The 26941-nt window shown below is 42.5% G+C and overlaps 1 protein-coding gene across 2 annotated transcripts in view; it reads right to left on the reverse strand.

Moving 5' to 3' along the window:
- Window positions 1-440: 440 nt before the first annotated feature.
- Znf652 (zinc finger protein 652) overlaps window positions 441-26941 on the reverse strand; it is a 55012-nt gene continuing 28511 nt past the window's right edge. Inside the window, exons 2-7 of one of the 2 annotated variants that reach the window (XM_085695683.2) lie at window positions 14539-15693; window positions 11542-11689; window positions 11121-11236; window positions 10532-10676; window positions 8533-9078; window positions 441-4464 (exon numbers count right to left, since the gene is read on the reverse strand). In XM_085695683.2, coding sequence (XP_085551809.1) covers window positions 8558-9078; window positions 10532-10676; window positions 11121-11236; window positions 11542-11689; window positions 14539-15435 — 1827 coding nt within the window. In that variant the 5' untranslated portion in view covers window positions 15436-15693 and the 3' untranslated portion in view covers window positions 441-4464; window positions 8533-8557. Of the gene's footprint in view, window positions 9079-10531; window positions 10677-11120; window positions 11237-11541; window positions 11690-14538; window positions 15694-26941 lie in introns of both variants that reach the window. The other variant, XM_085695681.2, reaches the window with a different exon arrangement.

Consider the following 26941-nt stretch of genomic DNA (forward strand, 5'->3'; position numbering starts at 1 on the left):
TGGGAGGCATGTCACTCAGCTGAACCTGGTGGTGCAGACCTGTGAGCCCAGATACTCAGGAGGCTGAGACAAGAGGATGGCATGCCTGAGTTCTGGAGTGAGTTCAGGGCTAGCCTGGGCAACTTAATAAGACCCTGGGTCAAAATCCAAAGTGAGACGAGGGCTGAGGAGGTAGCAGCAGCACAGCTGGCCCAATGTGCACAAGCCCGGGATGCAATCTCCAGGACTGGGCGGGCAAGTGACAAGAAATATGCTATTCATAAAAGTTCAGGCAGGATTTGGGGCTTGGGATAGGTGCTACCAACCAGAGATACCAACCAATAATCCAGGTGTGGCTTGCAGGATTATTTTATATAAAATGAGCAGTCATTAACCAAGGGACCCTCAGAATGTCATCTGAGCTTAAGGAAGAAATGAAGAAAGACACATAGGAATATGGCTACTTTTTCTTCTCTTTTACTTTGAACATTAGCATGAAGTTGGTTACCGTACACATCCAAAGGCCCAGCATGTTGGGAAAAAAATCATTATATGGCACACCTTGTACCAGAGTCTTAATAAGAATAAAATATACAATGCTACATTGAGTGGTTAAAAATACACAAAAAAGTAGTTTTAACAATCTATAAATTTTTTATACTTAAAATCATGATTGAGTTGAAATAAAAAAGTGCATTTCATTGCTAAAAAAATATTGGTATACTTAACACAGGAAGAAACTTATCACCGCGGGGGCTGGACAGGACGCTAGGAAAAAGGATGACTCGGACGCCAGGCATTGTGGGCCAGCTCAGAGGCCGCCTAACTCCATCCATCACACAGCTCCCTGGGCCAAGCAGCCCGCCTCTTCTGCCATGCTTCCCGTCTCAAGAGATCCTGTCCTACCCACCTGCCAACCCCCCAAGGTCCTTTAAGCTTCTTTACAGCATGACAGGTACCTTCCTTCACTAAGTTCCACCTTGACTTGACCTTCAACTGTGCCTCTACAGAGACACAGGGAGACACTGCCTCAGTCTATACAGTCAATCTTTTGACTTTGCAGGCTGGACCAGAAGCAAGGAGCTTCTCTCTTCTCTCACTCATTTGGACAAACATTCAACAGCAAGCTTTGTAAACCTAAGACTAAAGATTCCCGGCAAGCAAACTGAGTTTCCTTTAAGAAAAGAGAAAGCACAAGTGACCTCAGCAGTATGGGGACAGCCACCTGCTACCTAACCTGGTCACAGCTTCCATTCCACTTCTGCCTAGTGCTGGAGTTACAAGGAGTCCCCAACTCTATGCGTCCGGCATTGATCAGGTTCTTGGGTCTTGCTGGGGAAAAGGGATCAGCAAGAAAGAAATCAATAAGGGATGCCCTTCCACGGGTAAACACTTCCTGATCTTACAGGGTAAATGTTCACAGGCTGGTGTTTCCCCTAGTGAATACCCAACTTTTCATCTGAAGATGCTCAATGAGCACAATCAAAATTTCCAGAGAGCTGATGAGGGCCAGGAGCCCAAAGACAAGGAAATTCTGGCTTGAAGGGGTGCATGCTGTGGGAGGCCTCCCCACTCAACTGGAAGACCTGGTATAACCGATACCTATTGGAGCAGACCAAGTGAGAGCACGTGCCCTTACACACACTCCAGCAGCCCCACTGCTGTCACAGATGGGATGGTGCTGGGCTGCAATGGGACGCAGAGGAGGAAATAGGGAAGAGGCGTGCCTTTCAGCTCTGCATTTAGTTAGTAAACACTGGATCCTTCGTGACAAGGGCCTCGCTTCCAATCTCATGTCACCAGTGTTAACAAAGGCTGGATGATTATGCTGCCTGGCCCACACAGATCTCAGACCCAGGAATCTCTGCTAACATCATGAGGCCGGAGCAACTACTGAACTTAGAGATATGTGAAAATGTTTTCTTCAAATTCAATCAGTGAGCCAAGGGATACCCTAGAAGGGCATTAAAAGCTGAGAAGAAAGTACTTTAGCGCTCCCTTATGGTCAAAACAAGTACTGCAGATGGAATAGAATTAGCTCAAGGAATGAAAAAAATTATATTCAAATTTGTGGAAGATAATTGACTTGATTTTCTGGAGCATCTGGCGATAGAACTTGAGAAGTAAACACTTATTACACCACACTGTTTCTTTCTTTTCAACTTAGAATCATACATGGGAAGATACTTTCCAATGCTGCCAAGCAGTCTCAGGTCCTATGCAGGGTGAACGAGACCCTGCTTCTGGCTACACGGCCCCGCTCACCTACAAGGCAGACTGGAGAGGCTGTGTTCATTTAGAGGAGCCAGGGATGCAGAAACAAGCTGCTTCCTTCTCAGACCCGGACAGGCAGGCTCTTGACTCCACTGAAACCAGCCAGCACAAGCATCAGATTTCCTTTTGACCTTAAGCAAAACCCAGCTTCCAGATCCTTTTGAGTATCTCCATTTCCTATGAAAATCATTTTCAAGTAATTTGTCACATTCCCGATCTCACCAGATGCTCAAATAGGACAACGGTAACCTGGAGTTAAGCAACGGAACACTTCGGAGGGGGCAAGATCCCTCTGATACCTGGCCAAAGGCATCCTAATAACACACAAACAAGTGGCCATCCTTTCCAAGGGATGTAGTGCCCCCCAGTGATAGGTAAGTATGGCTCTCCACTACCCGAAGGCCTGGAACTCTGGAGAGAAAACTGACTGGTTTAAAAGCAGGTACTTTTAGGCATCCAGTGCTCCAGAAGTGACTGTCTAGACCACGGATGGAAAACAGCAAGCTGAAGCTAGCTAATGACTTCTACAGTACAGAATCTACATCTGACAATTTGCATACTGCTCTCATTCTAAATAGCCAGTGAAACATTCAAACGTCTTGACTCTATATTATTGAACTGGTTCTCACAATTTGGTACTACCCCACCAATTAACATCCTGTCTGTTCCCAGACAAAAAGTATTACAAATTTATCAACAGCTGCCCTTTGAGATGCCTGCCTCATGCAGCTATCAGTCCTGGATGCCTCAGTAACAGTAACTTTAAGGATCGAGGCAAGAGCTTGTAAGTCAGAAAGCAAAGACTAAGGTCAAATGCTCATTAGTGTTCACTCACCTACAAAAAAATAATTCCAATTTCCTCTCTGAAGGAGCTCATCTGTTTCCACTTTAGGAGGAGACAATGAACCCATTACACAGCACAAACTTTAATCTGAGATGAGCAAGACCAGCCAGTTGCTAAAGGAATTCTTATCAATGAAGTGCACATACTACACACAGAACACACTTCGGTTTCCTTTTTATTACATCTTTCATATATGTATACACCAAGTACACTTTTGAAATGACCTGTAAGAGGACAACTAGAAAAGAAAATAAACTGGGGTTTGCACGGGGGACAGGTGGCTGGATGAGAGGGGCTGATCAAAAAAATCAATAAAGGACTTCTGTTAACCCGAGAGCACTTTTAAATTCCTATGACTAAAATAAGATCACGGGAGGAACCCTGTAAAACATTTATGAAAGAAAGGATGTGCAGCAATAGCAGCATTCAGGAAGACTTCAGACGAGAAAAAGATGGCCCAGAGACACACTGGATGACCTTCGATTGTAGAGGAACACCCAGCCTGCAGTGAAGGACAGAAAGGTGGCAAAGGACAAGAACAGCTCTAGTACTAGAGGTGTCGTATGTGGGGAGTAAGACAAGCAGAGAAGCTACAAGGGTAACCCAGCAGCAATATGGAGGAACAAAACACTGATGTGTTCCCAATCCTCAGCCAGGTTCTAGTGAGTTTGTAGCTAAGCCCTTTGGAATAAGGGTGAATTCCAATACTCATGGAGAATGAAACAATCAGAGGTAGGATCCAGACCAGGGAAAGAAGGCTCCAGGACACGGGCTTGTCGAAGGCACTCGAGAGCAGAGTGATAGACAGCAGAGGGTCAGACGGACAGCAATTACTCACTCCTGTGCTACAGTAAGAGAGACAACTCCAGGAAAATGTCACTGAGTGAGCAGAGTGGAAAGACCACTTCATCACAGCCTCTAGCAAGGAAACAAGAAAAAGGAACTTGTTTGCAGAATATGTAGGTCTGCAAAGCACTTCTGATTTTAACATGATTTTTAAAAATAGTATGGCATCTGATTCTTAAACAAATTTACTGAAACTAGAGTTTCAAGGCTGGGAATTTAAGGAATTTTATTTTCCTTGGAGTCTTGCAAAAGCTATCCTCTAAGATGAAAAGGTCTGAATGTAAGTCTATAAAAAAGCTTAGTGAGTACAAAAGTATAGAACTGTGAAGGTGGCCAGACTGACAACGTTTATGGCTTCCATAGAGTGTAGCGAGGATCTCTGGGTTGCTTTATCGAGGTAGTTCCAGGGTTGGAAGGTCAGCGTTACTTCTCATGAATGCTACGGATGACAAGCAGATTAGCTAGTGAGTTGCTACTGCGTAACGATGCCATTATTTCTAACGGCCAATGACCTTTTATTCCTGAAAAAGAAAGAAAAAGATGGAGAGAGAATTCTTGGGAAATTTTCTAACTTAGTTTAAGTAAAGAAAAAAAAAACTTAAAAACTGGTAATTCTTTACTCCACTTTAGAGTTTGAAGAATTCCAACTGATTTTTTTTTTTAAGTTGATAAAATGGTTAGATCTAACATACCTCTTTTCATGATGTGTTCCACATATAGTCTGGAACAGCATTAAAATCTCTATCATGTGGACCATCAAAGCAACAAAAGTGGTATTTCTGTACGGCAGCGTAAACAGGAGCTTTAACAGAAATGGGTTCTTCTGACAGGCATTTTAGGTTTTCTCTCTTTCTCATAAAAACTCACCTACCATAGTGTGTTTTCCTAACCAAAATCTGCAAGAGAGGAATAAATCCACACACACACACACACACACACACACACACACACACACACATACCCTGCAATGGAGTTCTCTACTTCATATTCTCAAATTTTAAATCTTCCAGTGAGATAAAAATGAAACTAAATACATATCTATTTAACAACAGTAAAAACTGAAAAAAAAAATTCAAGAAGTTAAAAATTCAAAGCTTCAGAGAGTTTGCATCTGCTTGGCAGTGTGTGTGTGGGGGGGTCACGCTCAGAAGCCGAGGTTCTTAGACAGGCAACTCTGGAAGGGGCCCGTGCTGAAGGACTAAGACAGTACATGGAAATGATTTTCAAAGGGTTTTTCTGAATTTTATTAAAGTTTTATACGGAGACTTCTGCACTTGCTAAATATAAGAATTAAGTAAAAAATATACAGAAAAATGAAGCTACATGCCATTAAATGGTTCATCTTCTCTTCATTCAGTTTTAAAGTCTAACCATTATGAGCCTACCTAACTCAATCTGAGAGTAGCAGCCTTTCATTAGGCTAAAAAAGTGTATATCCAAATGATAAATCTATAAGAAAAGAAAAAAAGATGTACAACCCAACCTCTAAAAATGTAATGCCAACTCAAAAACGCCCTCGTGGAAGCCAGGCAGGGTGACGAAGGCACCCATAATCCCAGCACTTGGGCAGCTGAGCTGGGGGAGTCATTGGTTTGAGGCTATGTACTCCACATAGGGAGTTCAAGGCCAGCTTTGTGAGACCATTTCTCAAAACAACAACAACAACAACAAGTTCCTGGGTGCTGGCTGTTATAGTTCACTCCTTTAGACCCAGTCCTCAAGCGGTGAGTTTGAGGCTAGCCTGGGCTACATATAAGTAAATTGGTAACAATAAAAACCATTTGAAGATAAAGTAATCCTTGTGACAATATGTGATTTTGAAGATAGCATAAAATGGCAACAAGAAAGCCTCAATTTAATATCTGTTATTTTGAAATGAGGTCTATGTCTTTACAAAAGTACAGATATGGGCTTAGAACTCAAACTCCTCCATGATCTTTTTCCATGAACAGATGACAAGAACTGAACAGGTTCTGCAGAACCGTGGGTACCACAGCGCACATGGAGAGCACACACATGACGCAACTTCCATCTTAGTGGCGGACCTCAAGCATATTTTCAACCCTGAGTTTGAGTCTTCAGCACGTTAAACCCAATGCACCTGCATGTTTCAGGCTCAACCCTGTGGCCCTGGGCTCAGAAGCATCTCGGTGTGAATTTCACTATGCATATGTTCATTATTCAAACATGACACTGATGAGACCAATTTTTTAAAGAACAGGTTTCTTACAAATCCCAAGTCAGGGAAGATATACTTATCCAGGAAAAAAATTGGCATTTCTAGAATGTTCTACAATACATTTCAGTAAGAATGTATTACACAGTGTGACAGTGCTAATTCACTTTCTTAATTCCTTACTTTCTGCTTTTGTTAAGGATAGTGGTGGTTATTGAGTTACTACTGGATTTCCTATGTAGCAGACACTTTCTTATGGCTATAGTCATTTGAATAAAAAAAAATCAGATCTGACTACCTGAATTTTTCAATGAGTATTCATAGTACATCCATAAAATGGTTGATTCAACAGCCTCAAGTCTAGAATTTAGAATCTCTGTCCAATACTGTATTTAGCACAAAATAAGATAAAACCAATTAACTAAGCTATAACATACTTTTTTGATAAAAGTATTTTAATATTATAGGCTTGACCATGAAATATTGATATGTCTACATGAAAGTGTAGATCTGCAGACTTTCCATGGGATACAAAGGAGACTGTGGAAGTGATCAGAGAAGGAACTGGCTTCCTATTTGGCTTGGGTATATGGGGGCTCCAAGAATGTATGCAAATATTAAAACTACCATTCGTTAAAATTTATGCCTAGAATTGGAGGAAAAGTGTGTCCCGAGATACTTTCCTGTCTCAGCACACAATCTTTCCTATGCATTACAGAAGACAAAGGTAAAACTGTAGTAAATCTAGAAATATTAAACCAAAAGCTAATGCAGAGTATGATATGTGGAAGCAGGAACCTAACTTCAATCCAGGGTCCACGTGTCCCCCTCCAGAGTTACGTGGCCAGAAAAAAAAGTGCGTGACGCATATCTGCACATTTCATATCAAAGATAAATAAATAACAGCTAAAGTTCTGATTTACGAGCCTGAGGAAAGAGAAGTGAGGAAGAGAAGTGGAGGTGGCCACTCTTGGAACTCAGTCTCTAAGGTGAAGAAGTAGAAAACGTGTAGTTTCGTGGTCCACATTTGCCAGCTGACTGAAACCACTGTGTCGGCCCTTCTCTTCAGTTTCCTATATAATCCGCTCCAGGGTGATCATGCCCTGTGGAAGTTGCCCAGAGGCAGGGGTGTTGCTCCTTCCTCGCCTAACTGTGGAGGACGAGGCAGCAGTACCTGGGGTTTCCTCTCACTACAATTTAAATGGCATATGCAGATCAGAGTGACACCCCCATTTTAGACACTGCAGACATTTTAAAACTTAGAAGCCAATTGTCTTCTCATTCGCATTTCTCAGCCTCTATCAGCAATCACACTTATGATTTCAGTTCACCATTTAGCTTCTCCTAGTGGTTCTGGGAAACATAGCAACCTCAAAATTAGAGATTCCAATTTATCTTCCCCTAACAGCTGAGTATGACAAAGTTCCTAAGAGAAGTGAGAAACAGACGTGATCGAAGGGAAACCTTGCCACTTCGTTCTGAAGGTATTCACAATGTTACTCAGATTTTCAAATCAGACAAGCTTTTGGTGATCCTACTCCAACTCACCACCCCACTGAATCCACAGAGGGGCTCAAAGGGACACCAAGGATGGAGCATGTCAGGGAGCTGATGGACGGAATGCCCAGCAAAGATGGTCAAGTTCCTGAGTACTTATGAACCTTGCTCTTGCAGTAACCTGGTCTGGTGACCCTCACCCAGCCCCAGAAGCACCTTTGTGTTGTACGGATGTTAGAATAAATTTGAAATAGAAGTTATTATATGCATCTTTAAGAATCACATTTTGATGATTATAAAAATTTATCTATTTTACAACATGGGTTTAGCTACACTGAAAAAATTACACAGCTTATTGAAATACATTTCATTTTAGAAACAGACTACTAAAGTCTATACAAAAACTCTAAAATAATTTCTGTAGTAAAATAAAGAGTGTGTTAAAAGAGCTACACAAAGAAGAAAATTCCCATTTTCTCTATAATGCTTGATATTGTGTGAATTGTGGCCAGCTTGACTGCAGTCAGCACCAGAAGCTGAAAAGAACTTATTATATTACACAGTGATACAGTTAATGCTCTGGATTAATCTCACAGCCTTCCCGATTAGTATAAAGGAAACCAGGCCTGTCCCCTCTTTGAGGAGAAGACCAGGATATAAAAGCAAGCATACCTCATCCGCTGATATGAAATTATAAAATCCCACAATCTAAGTATCTGAAATTTATAAAAGTCATCAGAAAATGCAAGCAGATTGGGCTGTAGTTCAGTGGTTCCCCTGGTTGCGAGGGCAGTCTTCTTGTTCCCTCCTTTGGGTCAGTCTGATCGCTCCCCAGGACAATGGTCAAAGTCCGGAAGGGGCCATGGAGACAAGGAGACCCCAGAGAGGCACAGCTGCACCCCTTCTGCCAACTCACCATGGGGATGACACTCTGGCTGGCGCTAATGATGCTGGGCCTGGGGCACGCTGTTCTTCTCTGTCAGATGTCTCAGAAAGGTGTCCTCACTCTGGCCTCTGTGGTTTAGGGGCTCACTCTTGAAGAGGGCCGGAGGTGGGGGCAGGTGAGGCACAGGTGGGATGGGGAGGTGATGTGCGTGGTGTGGATGCGTGTGGATGTGCAGGTGCGAGAAAGGATGTGGGACCGGCCTTGAGGGAAGCGCGCCACCCACGGGGTTCATACTGACGGCAGGGGCTGGGCTCGTAGGAGTGTTGGCCACAGCTGGAGCAGGAGCAGCTGGCGCCGTGGACAGAGGGATCTGGACAGCTGGCGGTACGTTCACTGGGCTGGTCACTCGGAAGCACTTCTCCTTGTGAGCCTTCAGCATGTTGGAGAAACGGAACCGCTGACCACACACGTCACAGGGGTAAGGCTTCTCGCCTGTGTGAGTTCTGCGGTGCCTCTTCATGTTGGGGCGACTGGTGAAGCTTTTGCCACAGATTTCACAGATAAAAGGTTTCTCTCCTGGGATGAGCACAGACAAACAGGGTTGGTGTTCCTGCCACTCACGCTTCCACCCACAGCACTTGATTCCCCAAACGGAGACGTAACAGGTCACAGTAGGCACAAATACAACTTACAGCCTACCATGCTGGAAGGAGAGAGGAGGAAAATGGGAGGTAGTGGTGGATGGTGCAGGTGGGGCCTATGGACACCGTGTCTCTCTCCATTATCTACCGCTGTGCCAGCTCACGGTCTCTTCAGCTACCACCCTCTTTTCCTTGCAGCAGGTGCTCACTCTGTTGTGTATTAAGTATTCAGGGAACCTGGCTCTACTCCAGTCACTATATCTGGTAGCTTTCCTTCTTACAGCAACACGAGTTAAAGGTTTGTAAGATTCTTATCCCCTGGTGGTGGTAGTGGCTGAAGTCTTTAATCCCAGCACTTGAGAAGCAGAGGCACGTGGGTCTCTGTGAGTTCGAGGCCAGCCTGGTCTACAGAGCGATCCAGGACAGCCAGGGCTACAGAGAAACCCTATCTTACCTATAGGGTTTGATAAGAATATATATATATTCTTATCAAATGCTATGGTGCATATATCCTTACATACACAGAGATGATTAAAATGATTAACTTCATTTAGTGGATGTTTTCTTGAAAGATACTGAATTTTGGTAAATCAAATCCAATCAATCCTAAGAATTTTGAAAGGGCTGGGTGTGTAATCCCACGCCTTTAATCCCAGGACTCTGAGACAAGGCCAGCCTGGTCAACAGAGAGACCCTGTCTCAGAAAGGAGGACAAAACAAGCAAGTCATTTATGGTTGGACATGGTGGGAACACCCCTGTCTGTAATCCTAGCACACGGGAGCCAAAGGCAGGAGGATTGTCATGGGTTCCAGGATAACCTGTGCTTCAGTATGACAGTCTGTCACAAAGAACAAACAAAAAAAATTCAAAAGGCACTCACATAAATAACTCTTTTAAAAATAGTTATAAAAGAAAATTTTCAGTATTATAGATTAATTTTTTTTTTTGAGGCAGGATTTCTTTGTGTATTTTTGGTTGTCCTAGAATTTACTCTGTAGACCAGGCAGGCTTCAAACTCACAAAGATCTACCTGCCTCTGCCTCCCTGGTTCTGGGTTTAAAGTATGTGCCACCGTCTGGCTATAGATGAATTTTTATATCTCAGGCTTTCTTAAAGTGAGACTTTCATTTACAAAGCAAGTCTGTCCCAGGTATGGTAGAACATGCCTCTGACCTCAGCACCTACAAGACCAAGGTAGGAGGACTGCTTTGAGTCTGAGATCAGCCTGGACTGCACAGCAAGATTTTTCCTCAAGACAAAAACAAAACAAAACAAAATAAAAAACGGGAAAGTAAAACAAATTTATGGTTTGGGTTTAAAGACAGATCCGAAAATGACTACCGACAAGTACTAGGGGCTATCTGTACCTTCGCCAAGAGATCCTTACCAGTGTGTGTCTTCATGTGTTCGTCAAAGTACTGCTTCATGTTGAAGTCCTTGCCGCACCACTGGCACATGAACTGCTTGTGCCCAATGTGGATGCTCATGTGCGAGCGGAGCTGGTACTTGTACTGGAACCTCTCGTCGCAGTTCTGCATTGGACACAGGGGATGGTGCTGGATGCCAAGCACAGAGGCATCACTGCAGCCTACCCTCACAGGCTTACAGGTTTATTTTCATACTCAAAACACAAGCTGCTTATGGCAGCTGTTTGGATTTGCCATGTTCCCGTAGCTGAGTTATGAATACAAGGGAAATTTTTTCACGTAATTATCACTGGCTCATACTTTACTTCTCTGAGCCACTGAGAAAGAAAAGTCAGTTACTGCATATTACTTCCAAGCTACCCTAACAAACTCAACTGTGTACTAAGGGGACATTTCTCTGCCTAGCAGAGAGAGAACAACAGAAACCTGGTGCACACCCGAAGCTTCAGTGCACAGCCTTGTGCTTTGCACCCCACACTCCATTCTCACTGCTGCACCATCAATACAACCCTAGCTGTGGATCTGGCCTGTGTGTGGCTTGTTCCTTACCTCACATCGGAAGGGTTTCTCTCCAGAATGCTGCAAGGAGTGCACCTTGAGTGACATACTGCGCTTGAAAGACTTTCCACAGGTTTCACATGTAAACGGCATGTCTTTTGTGTGTGCTGTAACACAGAAAGCATTTAAATTCAAAACAATTCTACTAGAAGACCCAGCCTGGAAGAGACAGCTGCCACAGGCATGGCACGCTAGCAGCAGAGCTCCAGAGGGAAAACCAACAGCGACGCTGGAGAGAATCTGGTGGGAATACTGCACTTTCCAACTCGGTGATGCTGAAGACATGCTGTATTTAGTCTCAACACGTTAAAACTGATTGCAGGATGGTGGCTGTACTCAGCCTGCCCAATGTGGAGCAGACAGAACCCCAGAGATCGCCATAGGCAGAGAGCAGAGGGGCAGACAGACTTACCGACCATGTGTTTCCGCACGTGAGCCATGGTATAGAACTTCTTCTCACAAATCTCACAGGCAAATTTTTTTTCTGCATATCCATGGACAATCTTGATATGTTCATGAAGGGACCAGAGTTTCTTGAAGGACTTGTTACAGGAAACACACTGAGCAGGATAAACAGAAAGGGTCTTCATTTATCAAGACTTCAGGAGGCCATTCTGCCTCCTGGCAGATGAAATGGATCTACTTTAGATTCGTAGCACAAGGTCAGAATCTTGACAAAACCTATTCCTCCATGAAGCCCATATTCTAACACCAACAACTGTAAGTTCTATTTTCCAAGATCTATTTTTATACCTTAGGAGCATGCAAACAATGGCAGAATCTAAGGTAAGAAGTGGAAAATTCCACTAATGACAAAGAACTAATTGCTATTACCACTTCAGTGTTGCACACAGTGGCCTCAAACTTACTATCTGGCCAAGGCCAGCCTCAAATCATGGTCCCGCCTCTATCTCCCAGGTACAGGGAGCATAAGTATGTGCCAGCATACCTGTTAGACCTTTAGGCTTGTTTATGGCATAGACCAGCAAACACAATTGTTTCCTACCCAGGGTGCCATGCAGTTAAGAGGTATTTACCAGAGAGCATAAGTTAAGTTTGAAATTAGAACAAATAAAGGCAAGATATGTAAGTATTACAGATCTGAAAACTATAACAAGATCCTTCTGCATTAGAGAACACATTTTGAAAAATACTGTAACAAATGCTCAAGGTTTACTAACTTTCCCTAAATCTAATTTACTCTGTTGCCGTTTCCCTCTGACAGAAGCTAATACAACCTCTAAACCACTGGCCATTCTCCTGCTCCCCTCACCCGATCCCAGACCTCCTTCCATCACAATGGTTGGTTCCTCAGACCATAGCTCCTTAGCACCCTGCACTATCAAGCATAAAGTATGACTAAATCAACAAAACAATATCACAAAGTGCATGACAACTGCTAGGCTCTGAGGAATGAGCACAGGGAACTCAGTTACCAAAGCCTCTTGAGTACCACTGTCACTGCAGGAGAGAAGAACCCAAGAGCTCAGAGACAAGGTGCTGGCTGGACACTGCCCTGGAAAAGGACATGCTACTCTGTGACCTCCTCTTCTGCAAGGGTTAATTTTCCCTTATTATGAGGTTGCCAGGCGCTGTATGAAGAAACAGAGTGCAAAATTCTTTAGGAATGTGAAGGGTTTCCTTTCTAAAAAATTATTTTTATTTATGTATTTGAATGTTTTGCCTGCTGTATGCATATATACTGCATGTGTGCCTGGTGCCCAAGAAGGACAGAAGAGCGTGTTGGATCCCCTGGAACTGGAGTTTAAATGGTTATGAGCTGCCACGTGGGTGCTGGGTACAAACTCAGGTCCTCTGAAAGAGCAGACAGTGCTCCAAACTGTTGAGCCATCTCTCCAGTCTAGGAATGTGAAAAGTTTTCATCCAACAGAACCCATACAACGTAAGCACAAAAGTGCACACATCGTAATGAGGAAAGGCACAGGAGCTCATAGAAAAGAGCTGCTATTTCCTGTAAAGCTAAGCAGATTCAAGTGAAAAGAAAAGAAAAACAATCTACAAAATAGGGCTGGAGAGATGGCTCAGAGGTTGAGCATCGCCTGCTCTTCCAAAGGTCCTGCGTTCAATTCCCAGCAACCACATGTGTCTCACAACCATCTGTAATGAGGTCTGGTGCCCTCTTCTGGCCAGCAAGCATACACACAGACAGAACATACATAATAAATAAATAAATAAATAAATAAATAAATGTTTTTTGTTTTAAAAAAAAGAGCCTACAAAATAAGCAGCTCCTAGAGACAGAAATGAGGAACGTCTTTTCAGTAAGGAGCCAATATGAAATCCACATTTGACCTCTAGGGGGCAGCACTGTACTATGCTCCGTTGGACTGACCTGGCAACAACTGCCTGCCCAGACATGCCTGCCCAGACAACTGCTGGAGAACCCTGAGGGGTCTTCTTTTATTTACCCAGAATGTCTCGATCAAGTCATGATACACAAGTCAAATCAGATTAAAAAAAAAAATCCCTTTAAAGGAAACCACTAATCTCAGTCATTGATTAAAAACAATTGTCAAAAAGAAAATTAAAGGTGGTCACCAATATTAGTAGTCCCAAAACAAAAGTAAAACAATTTATCTTTTAAAAAGTTAGCTTCAAAATGGTGGCTTATTACACACATGGAAACATAAGAGACTTACCTTGTATGAATATATATATATATTTATACACCAAACATATGCACAAACCAATAGAGCTGCAATACCTTCAGCACCTCTTAACCTGCTATAGTACAGTCTTTCCCAGACGCCAGTCTGGTTTGAATACCATGTTTGTCACAGCAACATTATATAACCTGCTGCCAGGTAAGCAACATTTTCAAACAGCTCAGCCTCTGTTTAAGGTTTGCATATTCCCATGGGCTTGCCTCTTGACACATTTACTGTTGCCATCTCTCCACGGTGAAAGGAAACTCACTGCAGGAGATCTTCCATTTCCACAGGTCTGAGTCGGGGTTTCTGTCCCCATCAGCTGCACTAGACTCTGGCATCCTTTTAAACAGCAAGGAACCTTTCTCTACTCCTGACCTTCACTCAATATCTCCCACCTTGACAGAAGATGCCAGAATGAATTATCGCCCAGGTCCTACAACAGTGACTCTCAGTGCAAAGTCGGCGCTGACTTTACATCCCAGTCAGTCATCTACAACAGATCCCCCTTCCAGTGAACCTGGGTTCCCACTAGTCCAGAGTCAGGTAAGCATAATGCTTTTGAAAGACAGGATTAAGCCTTGGTTTTGAAAAGACCCAAGCAGCAGCGTCTAAACGATAAATTGGTGAAATCAGTCCCTTCAGCCTCTATTGTATTTATTCTCTTGGGCAGACACCAGATGACTCTGAACAGCCAGGTTCTATCCTGGAAAGTTTGCCCTCTCGGTGATGAGACCTACCTGAATGTTTTTTTCACAGTCTGTTTGCTGGTGAAGGGACAGCTCACTTTCCAGGACAAACTTCTTGCCACATTTATCACAGATCTGCATGCGCCTGTGAGTAACGTTCATGTGCTTCTCCAGGTACCAGCGAGTATTAAAGACCCTGGGGCACTTCTCACAGGTCAGAGTCTCTCTCTCTTCACACTTAGCTTTCTGGACAGGAGCTTTGGGCTCCTTGGCGGCCCGCTTCTTCCGCTTGGGTAGCTCTGCACTCTTCCTACGGCCTCGAGTTGTGCGAGGTGCAGGGGAAGTGGCAGCTGCAGCAACAGAGGCAGCTCTTCGGGTTCGCCTTTGTGTAACCCTGACTTTCTCCACTCGCTTCTCCTTTTTCTTTTGCCGTTCGTTCTCTCCGTAGTTATTGCTGTCATCTGTGGCCTCCTCCTCACTCTCTTCCTCTCCTTCCTCGCTGCTTGTCTTAAGAACAGGAGTCTCTTTGGACTGAGAAGAGACACCCTTTTCCCCTTTAGATACATTTAAAGTTTGATTATTAAGGTTTACCTCCACTATGATCTGCTCCCTTTTGTAAGAGACTTCTTCCTCCTCTTCCGTGTCATCGGAATTCTCCCGGTCTTCCTTGACAGTGTGCACATCAGACACTGCCCTTGTCTCCCTGAAATATGGCTGCTCCTCGGTCTCGTGGAGATGTGGTTTGCTCATCTTGGTGTCCACTAGCACAGAATAAGGGCTTCCAGACTCCCTTTTGTACACTTTGGTGGACAGGTCGAGCTCCTGGCTGGCACCATGGTAGAAGGCAGGTGGCGCCTGACCGCGACGGCTGTCTTCCTGTGCCATTCCTGCTGCACGCACTGCACAGTTCTCAGCCAGCTCCTGGCAAGGACTGGCTGGGTAGCTCATTGGGAAGTGGCCCAGTTTATAAAACAGCTCAGACTATAGAGAATACCTTGAAAACAGGGCAGTTAAGAATGAAATCGTTCTCCATCTACAGAGAACTAACCACTCAAGTGAAAACAAGAAACTCCAAGAGCCTGTGTGCAATTCTTCCAGTGTCACAGCACCAACGTGCAAGTCAAACAGGGCTGTTCTTACGGCAAGAGAAGAGAACTCTCCTGATTTTCTTCCGAAGAGAGCTACAAGGGACTTGGAACATCTTACCTACAAAGAGAAAGAAAACGGGGGAAAAATTATAGCACCATTTCCTCCTTAGGTCACGTGTTTCTCACAACATACAAAATTTAAAATCAAACTCCATACACCATGATGTGTTATATTTCTCAAATGGCTTGGGATGGTTATTGTTTTACAGGCTGTGTGAGTTCCTACTTCCAGTCAGAATGTAAATGCTATCAGTCAAGAGTCACATCTGTTAAATTCACCAAGCTACCTTTAGAGCTTACAATAGTGCCAGTATATAACATGTATTACAGAAATAAATACCTACTAGTGCATGATGTCTGCCATGCTGGAGGCTGCAGGACCTACTGATACCAGTCTAGGGACACAAGAGGCCATGGAGCACTCAAGAGACTCACGCAGGCAACTTCCTTCAGCAGCAGCCACCACACGCACCAGAGTGAGAACCCACCAACAATGGAGACAACATGAACACTGTAGGCCATGGAAATAAGGCATCTAAGTGGCATGATCACAGAAGAAAAATGTCCTGGTCCTCAGAAGTTATAAACGAAGTGTAACTAGAACCGCTTTCAGTCTGACATTTGTTGCACGGCTCCCTAGATCCTCTCTACAACTGGGTGATTTTTCATGTGTCAGTTGCGGAGAAGTCAAAATTCTGAGAATTAGTAACCACCAGGTCGATGTGGTTCTAAGAAAACTAAAACCATCCATTAAAAAAAAAATCAGGCATATACAATGTTTGCAACATGCCTTGTATTGCTATGTGGCCAAGCACCCAACAGCTGAGTCAAATGAGTAACACTGAAGAAACAGTCCTGCCTAGCTGACAGAGGCAGGAAGCCAGTGTTTGCTGAATGCCTTCATGTGGTAGGCACTTGAGATATATTATTATTATTTTGTTTTGTTTTCGAGACAGGGTTTCTCTGTAGCTTGGAGCCTGTCCTGGAACTCTTGTAGACCAGGCTGGATTCGAACTCACAGAGCCTTTCTCTGCCTCCCGAGTGCTGGGATTAAAGGTGTGTGCCACCACCACCTGGTCAAAAATATTGTAATTAATATACTTCATACCTAGTGCAAAACTTTGGGGTTGATTTTTAATTAATTAAAATAAGTAAAGCTTATTTTTTCCTTATTTTAATTGAGACAAGAGTTTCACTACATAGTCCTGGTTGTCCTGAAACTCATTACGTAGACTAGGCCACTTTGGTCTCAAGTGCCGGGATTAAATGTATGGCCACCACTCCTGGCTTTTTTTCATAAAACTGGTTCTACTTGCCTTAAATAAATGATATCTTGATATGTTGGTTTTTTTTTAAATAACCTTAATAAGAAACTGTTCAGTACACTTGATGTTATAACTTTAACAATTGTAATGGGAGTCAATTTGGCCTCTCTGGCCTGTTCTGCATAAAACAAGTGATAATATTAAGGAAGAAAAGGTATGAACAACTATGTTCATAAAGGGAACAAAAAGCAGAGTTAATTTCTAACCTGATTTTGTTACTGTCAATCCTACACTGTACCAAAATCTATATCTTAGTAGTCTACCAATCAAAACATGGGAGCCAAGCAGCACACTGCAAAACTTTCAAGCATGGCCGATTCTCTGGTTTATAAAATAATCATAAGGATTATGCTGGTGGGAGTGCAAGCTGGTACAGCCCCTTTGAATGTCAGTGTGGCAATTTCTCAGAAAATTAGGAAACAACCTTCTTCAAGAGCCAGTAATACCACTTTTGGGTATATATCCAAAGGACGCTCGATCGTGCCACAAGGACATGTGCTCAACTATGTTCATAGCAGCTTTGTTTGTCATAACCAGAACCTGGAAACAACCTAAATGGCCCTCGACTGAAGAATGGATAAGGAAAATGTGGTACATTTACACAATGGAGTACTACACAGCAGAGAAAAAATAACGACATCTTGAATTTTGCAGGAAAATGGATGGATCTAGAAAACATCATTTTGAATGAGGTAACCAGACACAGAAAGACAAGTATCACATGTACTCACTCATAAGTGGTTTTTTAAACATAAAGCTAAGAAAATCAGCCCACAAATCACAATCCCAGAGAATTTAGACAACAATGAGGACACTAAGAGAGACATACATAGATCTCATCTACATGGAAAGTAGGAAAAGACAAGATCTCCTGAGTAAATTGGGAGCATGGGGACCATGGGGGAGAGTTGAGGGTAGGGGAGAGGAAGGGAGGGGAGCTGAGAAAAATGTAGAGCTCAGTAAAAATCAATAAAATAAAAAAATAAAAATAAAAAAAAGGTTGGAAGAAAAAAATAATCCTAAGGATTTGTATTTAGGCAAAGCACTTTGTCACATACTTGTTGAACACTTAAGTGCTTCCCATCTGCTAGGTACTTCAGGAGTTGTAACAGGCTGGCTGGAAGAGGACAAAGCAGGGTTGCTTCCAGTTACTACCTAATGACTTGCAAGCATCAACAGTCTCCACATTTCCACACAAGAACAAAACCAAGTATGTATTACTCATCACACAGCCAGCTTAAGCAATTTTAACTTTCACCAAATAACCCCCTAGGGCCAAAGATGCAATCAAATACTAAGTAAGCTACATTGAAAGATCTACGGAATCCCAATGAGTGTTCAAAGCATTTTTCCACTATTCAGTTCTATCCACAAACATCATCTCTAGGCAGAAATATGTTTTAAACAAAAGGAACTATTTATTTTTAAAGTAAGGAGTTTTATGTGTATTACTGAGATAGTTTTTATTAAAATCTGACAAAGTTGAGGCTCTATTAAAATTCAACACCTCTCAAGAACCAGAAGAAAATGTGGTGTGACTCTGCCCACCTCTGCGTCCAGCAGGAAGGTGTGAGAAGACAACCCCAAAGTCAAAGTCATTTTTACCTATTTATCAAGTTTGATGCTGGGGCACTGGGAGGGCTCAGTCTACCCATGACCAAGGGTAGTTCTGTAGGATACAATTTTTAATACAGTAGTCTTTAAGATGGCTAACAAGGGGCTGGAGAGATGGCTCAGCGGTTAAGAGCACTGACTGCTCTTCCAGAGGTCCAAAGTTCAGTTCCCAGCACCCACATGGCAGCTCACAACTATCTGTGACTCCAGTTTGAGAGGATCACACAGATATACATGCAAACACAACGCCAACGTGCATGAAATAAAGATGGCTAAAAAAAGAAAAAAAAACTATGTAAAGAATGAAGATAAACATTTTCTTTACTTAAAAAAAAAAAAAAACAACAGGATCTCAGACTGGAGAGATGGCTCAGAGGTTAAGAGAACTGACTGTTGTTCCAGAGGTCCTGAGTTCAATTCCCAGCAACCACATGATGACTCACACCCATCTATAATGAGATCTGGTGCCCAGAACACTATATACATAATAAATAAATTTAAAAAAAAAAACCAAACAAACAGGATCTCACGATGTAGCCTTGGCTGACCTGAAATTCTCTATATAGACCAGAGTGATTTGGAACTAACAGAGATCTGCCTGCCTCAACCTCACGAGTGCTAGTATTAAAAGTATGTACCACCATGCCTGACCCCACAATTTTATATTTCACAAAAATTAAAAGTTACAAATACTTTATTACTTTGTTTTCCTTTTTTGACATAGGGTCTCACATTCTTCAAGCTGGCTTCAAATTATGTAACTTTGAATGACCTTGAACTTTTAAAAAATTACTATTAATTTTATGTGCATGGGTGTTTTGTCTATCTTATACTATGGGTACAGCTGGTGCCCAAGGAAGCCAGAAAAGGGCATGGGATCCTCTGGAACCGGAGTTACAGATGGCTGTGAGCCACCATGTGGGTGATGGAAATTGAACCTGGGTCCTCTGGAAGAGTAGCCAGTGCTCTTACCCCCGAGTCATCTCTCTAGATCCCACCTTGATCTTCTGCCCCCTCCCCATTTCCTGAGCTAGGATTACTGGTGGGTGCCACCACTGTTTTATGTGGTGCTGGGAACCAAATTCAAGTTTTCATATGTGCTAGCCAAACAGTCTCACTATATAGTCTAGAGTGGCCTCAATCTTGGGTTCTGTTCTGCCTCTGCCTCCTAAGTGATTGGATTACAGGTGCATACCACATGGCTTACACACACACACACACACACACACACACACACACAAACACCTACTTTAGATGTGTGGAATAGTGTCAGGAAAGGCTGGTGATCTGTTATTTTCTTTCTAGTAAATATTTTTGGCATCTCAAAAAAGTAACACTTTTTTGGGGGGAAAAATATCAAATCTTAGACCAACAGCTATAAATAAATAGTCTACAACAAAATATATTTCAACAGATAGAAAGGGTTAGTCCAAACCATAATATAGCCAAAGGGAAAGATGGATTGCTAATACGTCACCTGCCTTTTGCTCCCAGCAAGCCTGCACACATCTCTTCTTAGTAGAAGCTCTTAACACTGTTAAAAGTCTCTTAAAAATTAAGAATCTTCTCTACACCCCTAAAAATGAGTACAGACAATTTCACATGCAGTTTCTAGGTTGCTATCCATTTCTTAAAACCTACCAATGAGTTCCCAGGGCTCCAAGCTCCAAGATAAGAAAAAAGCAGATTTTATTCTTTCTTATCTGCATATTTAGACAAAGCATATGGACTGAATTTTTCTCTGCCTTTCTCACTTAGCTTCCTACCAACTTTTCTTCTTATTTCTATAGCACATATATTGGTCAGAAATGGATTAACAGGGGCTGGAGAGATGGCTCAGTGGTTAAGAATACTGGCTGCTCTTCCAGAGGACCCAGGTTCAATTCCCAGCACCCACATAACAGTTCACAACTGTCTGTATCTCCAGTTCCAGGGGATGTGACACCTTCACACCAATGCACATAAGATAAATTTAAATAAATTATTATTATTATTTTAAATTATTTATTTATTTAGTATACAATATTCTGTCCCAGGCCAGAAGAGGGCACCAGACCTCATTACAGATGGTTGTGAGCCACTATGTGGTTGCTGGGAATTGAACTCAGGACCTTTGGAAGAGCTGGCAATGCTCTTAACTGCCGAGCCATCTCTCCAGCCCTTAAATAAATTATTAAATAAATAAATTAACAATAGCATAAAAGGAGACCAAGTTTGAAGTTGTATACAGAAAGGTTAGCATGGTTTACAGACGTCAGACAGGAAGCAAGGTACAGGCTCAAGAGCTTATTATATACTGCAATATATTACCTACCCAAGTCTATGACAAGGCAATTAACTCTCACCCATTCTCAGGATGCTCCCCCAATGACTGTTGTGAAGACTAAATCCCACCTCACACGCCAAGTTTGTGTTGCATAGAGAACTGGGTGTTGAGGAGGGCTTTCCTGAAGAGATTAGAAGTATGACTGGCAGATCAGAGGTTTATGTATGGTATGTTACATACCCCATTGCTGGGGAGAAGGTTCAGCCAGTGAAATTCTTGCCAAACAAGTCTAAGTTCAGTTCCATCACCCCTGGTTAAAAAGCTAGGCACAATAGGGGGTATCTATAATTCAAGTACTGAGGACACAGAGATAGGACCTTGGGGCTTGCTGACAGCTAGTGTAGCCAACTCAGTAATTTCCAGACTCAGTTTCTCAAAAACTACAGTGGAGAGCAGTTAATGGAGACACTTGTCATCAACATCTGAGTGTCTCCATGCATAGGCATATACATACACACACAAAACGGGAACCACTGGTAGAGGCCAGCATGTAGAAGGTAGGAATGAGCAGGCCAAGGCCATTCTTGGCTAAAAGCAAGTTCATGCATAGTCTGCCTTCCGGGAGACCTTGTCCTACTCCACACCCCCCCCCCACACACACAGAGCACTCACCTCCCTTTGCTTGTATCTGCTTCCTGACTGCTGATACCATGTGACTAGCCATCTAGCACCCAGCTATTATCAACTGTTTTCCCTCAAGCTTAAGCCAGTACTTCCCTTCCGTTAAGATGTTTCAGTCAGTTTTGTCACTGCAAAGAAAAACACAACTGACACAAAGAAAATGTCTATGAAGAAGTCGGGCTTTTGATGTGATAAAACCCGACTGTGTTGTTCACCAGTCCTGGCAACTGGCTTGGGAGAGGAATGTGGAAGAGTTTGAACTGTAGGCTGAGAAACCTTAGAATGCTGTAAACAGCCAGATGGGCCAGGTTAATGGGAGACTGGAAGACCAGTATGTCAATGCAATCAATGGAGGCCTGGTCTAGGAGAACTGGGCTAATGGCCTTTTGTGTTACATTCTGGCAAAGAATTGGCGGCATCCTGTTTTGAAAATCTGAGTGACACTGAATTCGAATGAATGAGCTAAGGTGTTCTGAGAAAGAGAAGTCATGACAGCAAATATCCAGGCTGAGGCACAGTTACTGCTTACTTCTCTCAGTCACATCTACAGTGAGAGGAAGCAGAAAAATTAGGATTAACTTGAAAAGAGCTGTGACTTTAAGTATATAGACAAGGCCGGTACAGAGAACATTGTTAAAGAGATCAGTACCACGGAAGAGAAACCTGCAGTAGGAAACAGTTCCAGTCAGGTCTAGCTGAAGGCGAGGCTGGAACTGACACTGCTGCAGAGCAGTCTCTCTGCTTTGGGAAACAATCCAGAAGATGCTTTCCTGGGGTCAGGCATTAAAGTGCACAGAAAGTGTTGACACCTGGATGGTAGAGATGCTAGGGTTATGGTATATCTACTGAGGAAAGTCTCAGGCTCCGTGTGCTACCAGCACAAGAGCTCGAGACCAGGGCTGCCCAATGTTACTGGGGCCCACAGGATCCCATCCCAAGCTCCAGATAGTGTGTTTGTCCTGATGAGTTTCTGTTCTGCTTTGGCCTGATTTTTTTTCTTAGGGAGGTTTACTCTGTGTTTTTGTATACTGCAAGTACGTAACTTGGTTTTTACTTTATATGCTCACATCACAATTAAGGCATTTGTTTGAATCTCAGAAAAAGAATCTGGACTTGGGTTTTTGAACAATATTATGATCTTAATACTTTGGGAACTTTTCAGATGTGTGAAATGCATTTTGCATTCTGAGATAGTCATAAATCTTTGAGGAGGAGTGGTGAATTAAAGCTTAGCAGTGATGTGTTCAGATGTCAAACTAACAAGGGGTGACAATCTTCACTGTCAAACTGACTGCATTTGGAATCACCTACGTCTTTGAGGACATTTCCAAGGAGATCCATCTGGAAGGTGGGTGACACCATCCCATGAAATGTGGTCCCAGACTGAATAAAAAGGAAGACGCCAGGTGAGCAAAAACATTCATCTCTCTGCTTCCTGACTGCAGACAGTGTGGCTTGCCACTTCATGCTTCTGTTCAAATGCCTTCCCTACTAGGTTCAAGTATATCCATCCCCACACACTGTGAGCCAAACTAAAGGGGGAGAAGAGGAGAGAAAGAGGAGGAAGAGATGGTGGGGAGGGCAAAAGAAAAGGAAAAACTACAAACTCCTAAAGAAAAACTACAAACTGAACTTTATTAAGATTAATAATATTTGTACATTAAAGGATGATTATCAAGGGAATAGAAGCAACACAGAATCGGAAGGATATATTAATAAATCATAGGTTTGATAAAGGTCTGGTATTCAGAACAAAAAAGGAACTCTCAGAACTCAACAATAAAAAAACAAATAAACAAAAAATTAAAAAAATGAAAAAAAAAGACAAACAAAAAATGGAGTCAGGCAGAGTAGTGCATACTTATAATTCCTGTAAAGGCAGGAGGATCAGCAAGTCAAGGCCAGCCTAGGCTACAGAGCAAATCTGAGGCTATATAATCCTGGATCTTGCTCTGCAGACCAGACTGACCTGGAACTCACAGATCTGCTTGCCTCTTTCTCTCCAGCTCTCCAGTGCTGGGATTAAAGTTGTTCACCACCACACTTGGTTAAAATAAATCTTAAAATTAACTAATTCAGGGGCTGGAGAGATGGCTCAATGGTTAAGAGCATTAACTGCTCTTCTGAAGAAGCCAGGTTCAATTCCCAGCACCCATATAGCAGCTCATAACTGTTTCTAACTCCAGTTCCAGATAATGTGACACCCTCACACAGATGCACACGCAGGCAGAATAAAAAAAACACATTAAATAAAAAGTAAGTAAATTAAAAAAATAACTAATTCAAATTAAAAAGACTGAATGGAGAAAATATCTGAATAGTTATTTCTCCAAAGCTAACATGTAGAAGGAAAAACAGCTCACTAGAAAAATGTAAATAATCCTCAATGAGATTCTACTTCATATTTACTAAGATGACTACAATTTTTTGTTTGTTTGTTTATTTTTCAAGATAGGGTTTCTCTGTGTAGCCTTGGCCTGGAACTCGCTCTATAGACCAAGCTGGACTCAAACTTACAGAGACCTGCCTGCCTCTGTCTCCTAAGTGCTGGGATTAAAGGTGTGCACCACTACTGCTCAGCTATATATTTTTTTTAAAAAAGGGTAAAACAAGAGTTGGAGAGGATATGGAAAAAACATATATTCCATACATTATTTGTAAATATAAAATGGCACAATTTGAAAAACAGTTTGCTAAGTCCTAAGAAGGTTAAGCAAAGAGAGACTGGATGATCTAGCAATTCCACTTCTAAGCACATATCTAGGACTGGAAAACATGCATTCATCAAAACATAAACACAAACATTCATAGGAGTGTCATTCCTAAGAGCCCAATGTAAGAGCAGCACAGACCATGTCAGCTGGGAAAACAGTGCATAGTCAGAGAGTATCAGACACTCAACAGGGAGACACTCTGATGTCTAGTCTAACATGGAAGAGCCCTAAAAGCATTATGTTAGATACAAACATCCACGTAATTTAAAGATTCTTTTCCTGTGAGACAGCCAGAATAAACCAATCCACAGACACATAAAGTCAATCAGTGACCCGTGGGCTCTGAGGTTAGGGAGGTATGACAATCACTGCTGATGGACTCCAGATCAGTGAAAACGTTATGGAGTTATGTACTGGTGATGGTTATACAGTCTTGCGAATACACTAAACAACAACATCAACAATGAACTATACAGCTAAAAAGGCTCTATGGTGCATGAATTATATCTTGAGAAAGGGCCTGAGATGTAGTTCAGTGGTAATGAACTACCTTGCCTAGCTAGCATGTGGGAGGTCCTGGGTTCAATCTCTAGTACTGAAAAACAACTAAACAATAATTTAAAAATATACTGTTTGAATACAAACAATCCAAAGACTATATGAAAGCAACACAATATTTCACATAAAAGTGATATTCTTGATCCCTTGGACATCTCATTAAGTATATATTAGTTGACAAGCAAGAGCTAGGCCTACAATAGTGGAAAATAACAGCTTGAGCAAAAAGATCAAAGACAGGTCTCCCCTGGTGGATGCTGGGAAACCAATCCAATGGCGCCTTTCTCTTTTGGGAGAGTACAGGCGAACATAGAGAGGCTGATATTGAAATCTGGGGTGTTACACTATGATTAGTGAATATTTTTTGAAGATTTATATTATTTATGTGTTGTGAGCTATTGTACACTGTGAGAAGATGTATTGGTGTAATAAAAAGCTGCATAGCCAATAGCTAGGCAGGAGGTCTAGGCGGGACTTCCAGACAGAGAGAGTACTCTGGGAAGAGGTGGAGTCACCAGCCTGCGGCAGTACAGAGAGGTGAGATAACCGAGTGTAGATTAAAATAAATGGAGTAAGCTATAGGAGATAGTCGGACAAGCCTAAGCTAAAGCTGAGTTTTCATAATTAGTACATCTCCATGCCATTATTTGTGAGCTGACAGCCCAAAGAAAACTCTGATATTTATGTGCACTCATACATGTGTTTTGTGTAAGTGAATGCTACATATATACAGTGCCTGCGGAAGCCAGAAGAGGGCATTGAATCCCTTGGAGCTGAAGTTACAGATGACTGTGAGCCACCCTGTGTGTGCTAGAAACCAAACTTGAACCCTTAGAAGAGCAGCAGGCAACCTTAACTGCTGGGGCATCTTTGCAGGCCCCAGAGACTAATGAATCACACGCAACACTGGATATCACTATGTTGTGAGGTGACTGTTACTAAAATTGGTACCACTCAGCCTGGGGCACATATGTGAAACTTCTCTTTCTTCCAGAAGACGAGTTTATACAGCAAGTATTTCCTGCTCAACTCCTCCTGCACTTGTGAATGTACAAGCCTTGACTACTGTCTACACAGTCTAAGAGGAAGATTTTCCTTATTTATTACTGCTAATAAGCACTGTATTTATTTATTCATTTATTTTTAAGACAGGAAATCCCTATGAATACTAGGTAGGCTGGCCTCAAACATCTGCCTGCCTCTGTCTCCAACATGTACCACCATACCCAACTACTGTATTGATCTTAATTTTCACAAGCTTGTCAGGAAGTAAACCTTATATACTCAAAGTAAGTCATGAATGCCATTGACATTATTTAAAGGGGATGAAGAAATGAACTGAACATGATATACGGCTGTATGAAGAGCCTGTGACCTGACTGGGTTCTGAAGAATGAAGCTGAAAGCAGAAGCTAAATAAAAGATGTCCCGGGAACAGAGGAAGCTCAGAGAAAGCTGTCATGTTCCTGATGAATCACAGTCTACTTTGGAATAGACAAGGCACTGGTCCACCTAAAGAAACCCAGGGGCTAGCAGAAGATATGGTTAAAAGTAGAGCAGGAACAGAAGCACCTTTACCTCACATACACATCTTTACCTGATGAGCCATCCTGCCTGACCAGAACAGAGATGGTTTTGATGGAGGCTGAGAAAGAGGGGACAGTGAAGATGGCAGAGAGCAATAAAGGGGAGACGTGTGAAAGAAACTCAAGGCAAGCCTGGGTAGGAGTCCAGTCAGTTTGAGCAACCAGAGCAAGACTGCCTCAGACAACCAGAAAGTCTTATCACATATTTAATGGGAAAATACAAATGGGAAAGACAAAAAGTTACATTATTTTTTATTACTTTGCAAGTTTTAAATTTAAACACAGTATCATTCTACCTTTTGTACAGTGTATGAAAAACTGGGCTTTTGTTTGTTTGTTTGTTTTTGTTTTCAGTCCCGAGAAAAAAAAGGCTTTGGGCATGCTGCAAGTGCTCTACTGCTAAGATCTACCCTCAGCTCTCTTTCAACCTTTTATTGTGAGCCAGGGTCTATGTTGCCTGAATTCATTCTAGCCCAGATGGGCTGTGAACTTGCACTTCTTACAGGCTGTGTCACAGTTCTGACTCGTTTATCCATCCTCGCGCCTGGCCAGTGATCTGGAG

Source organism: Myodes glareolus, chromosome 9, assembly GCF_982192425.1.
Source record: "Myodes glareolus chromosome 9, mMyoGla1.1, whole genome shotgun sequence".
NCBI classification, from domain to species: Eukaryota; Metazoa; Chordata; class Mammalia; order Rodentia; family Cricetidae; genus Myodes; species Myodes glareolus.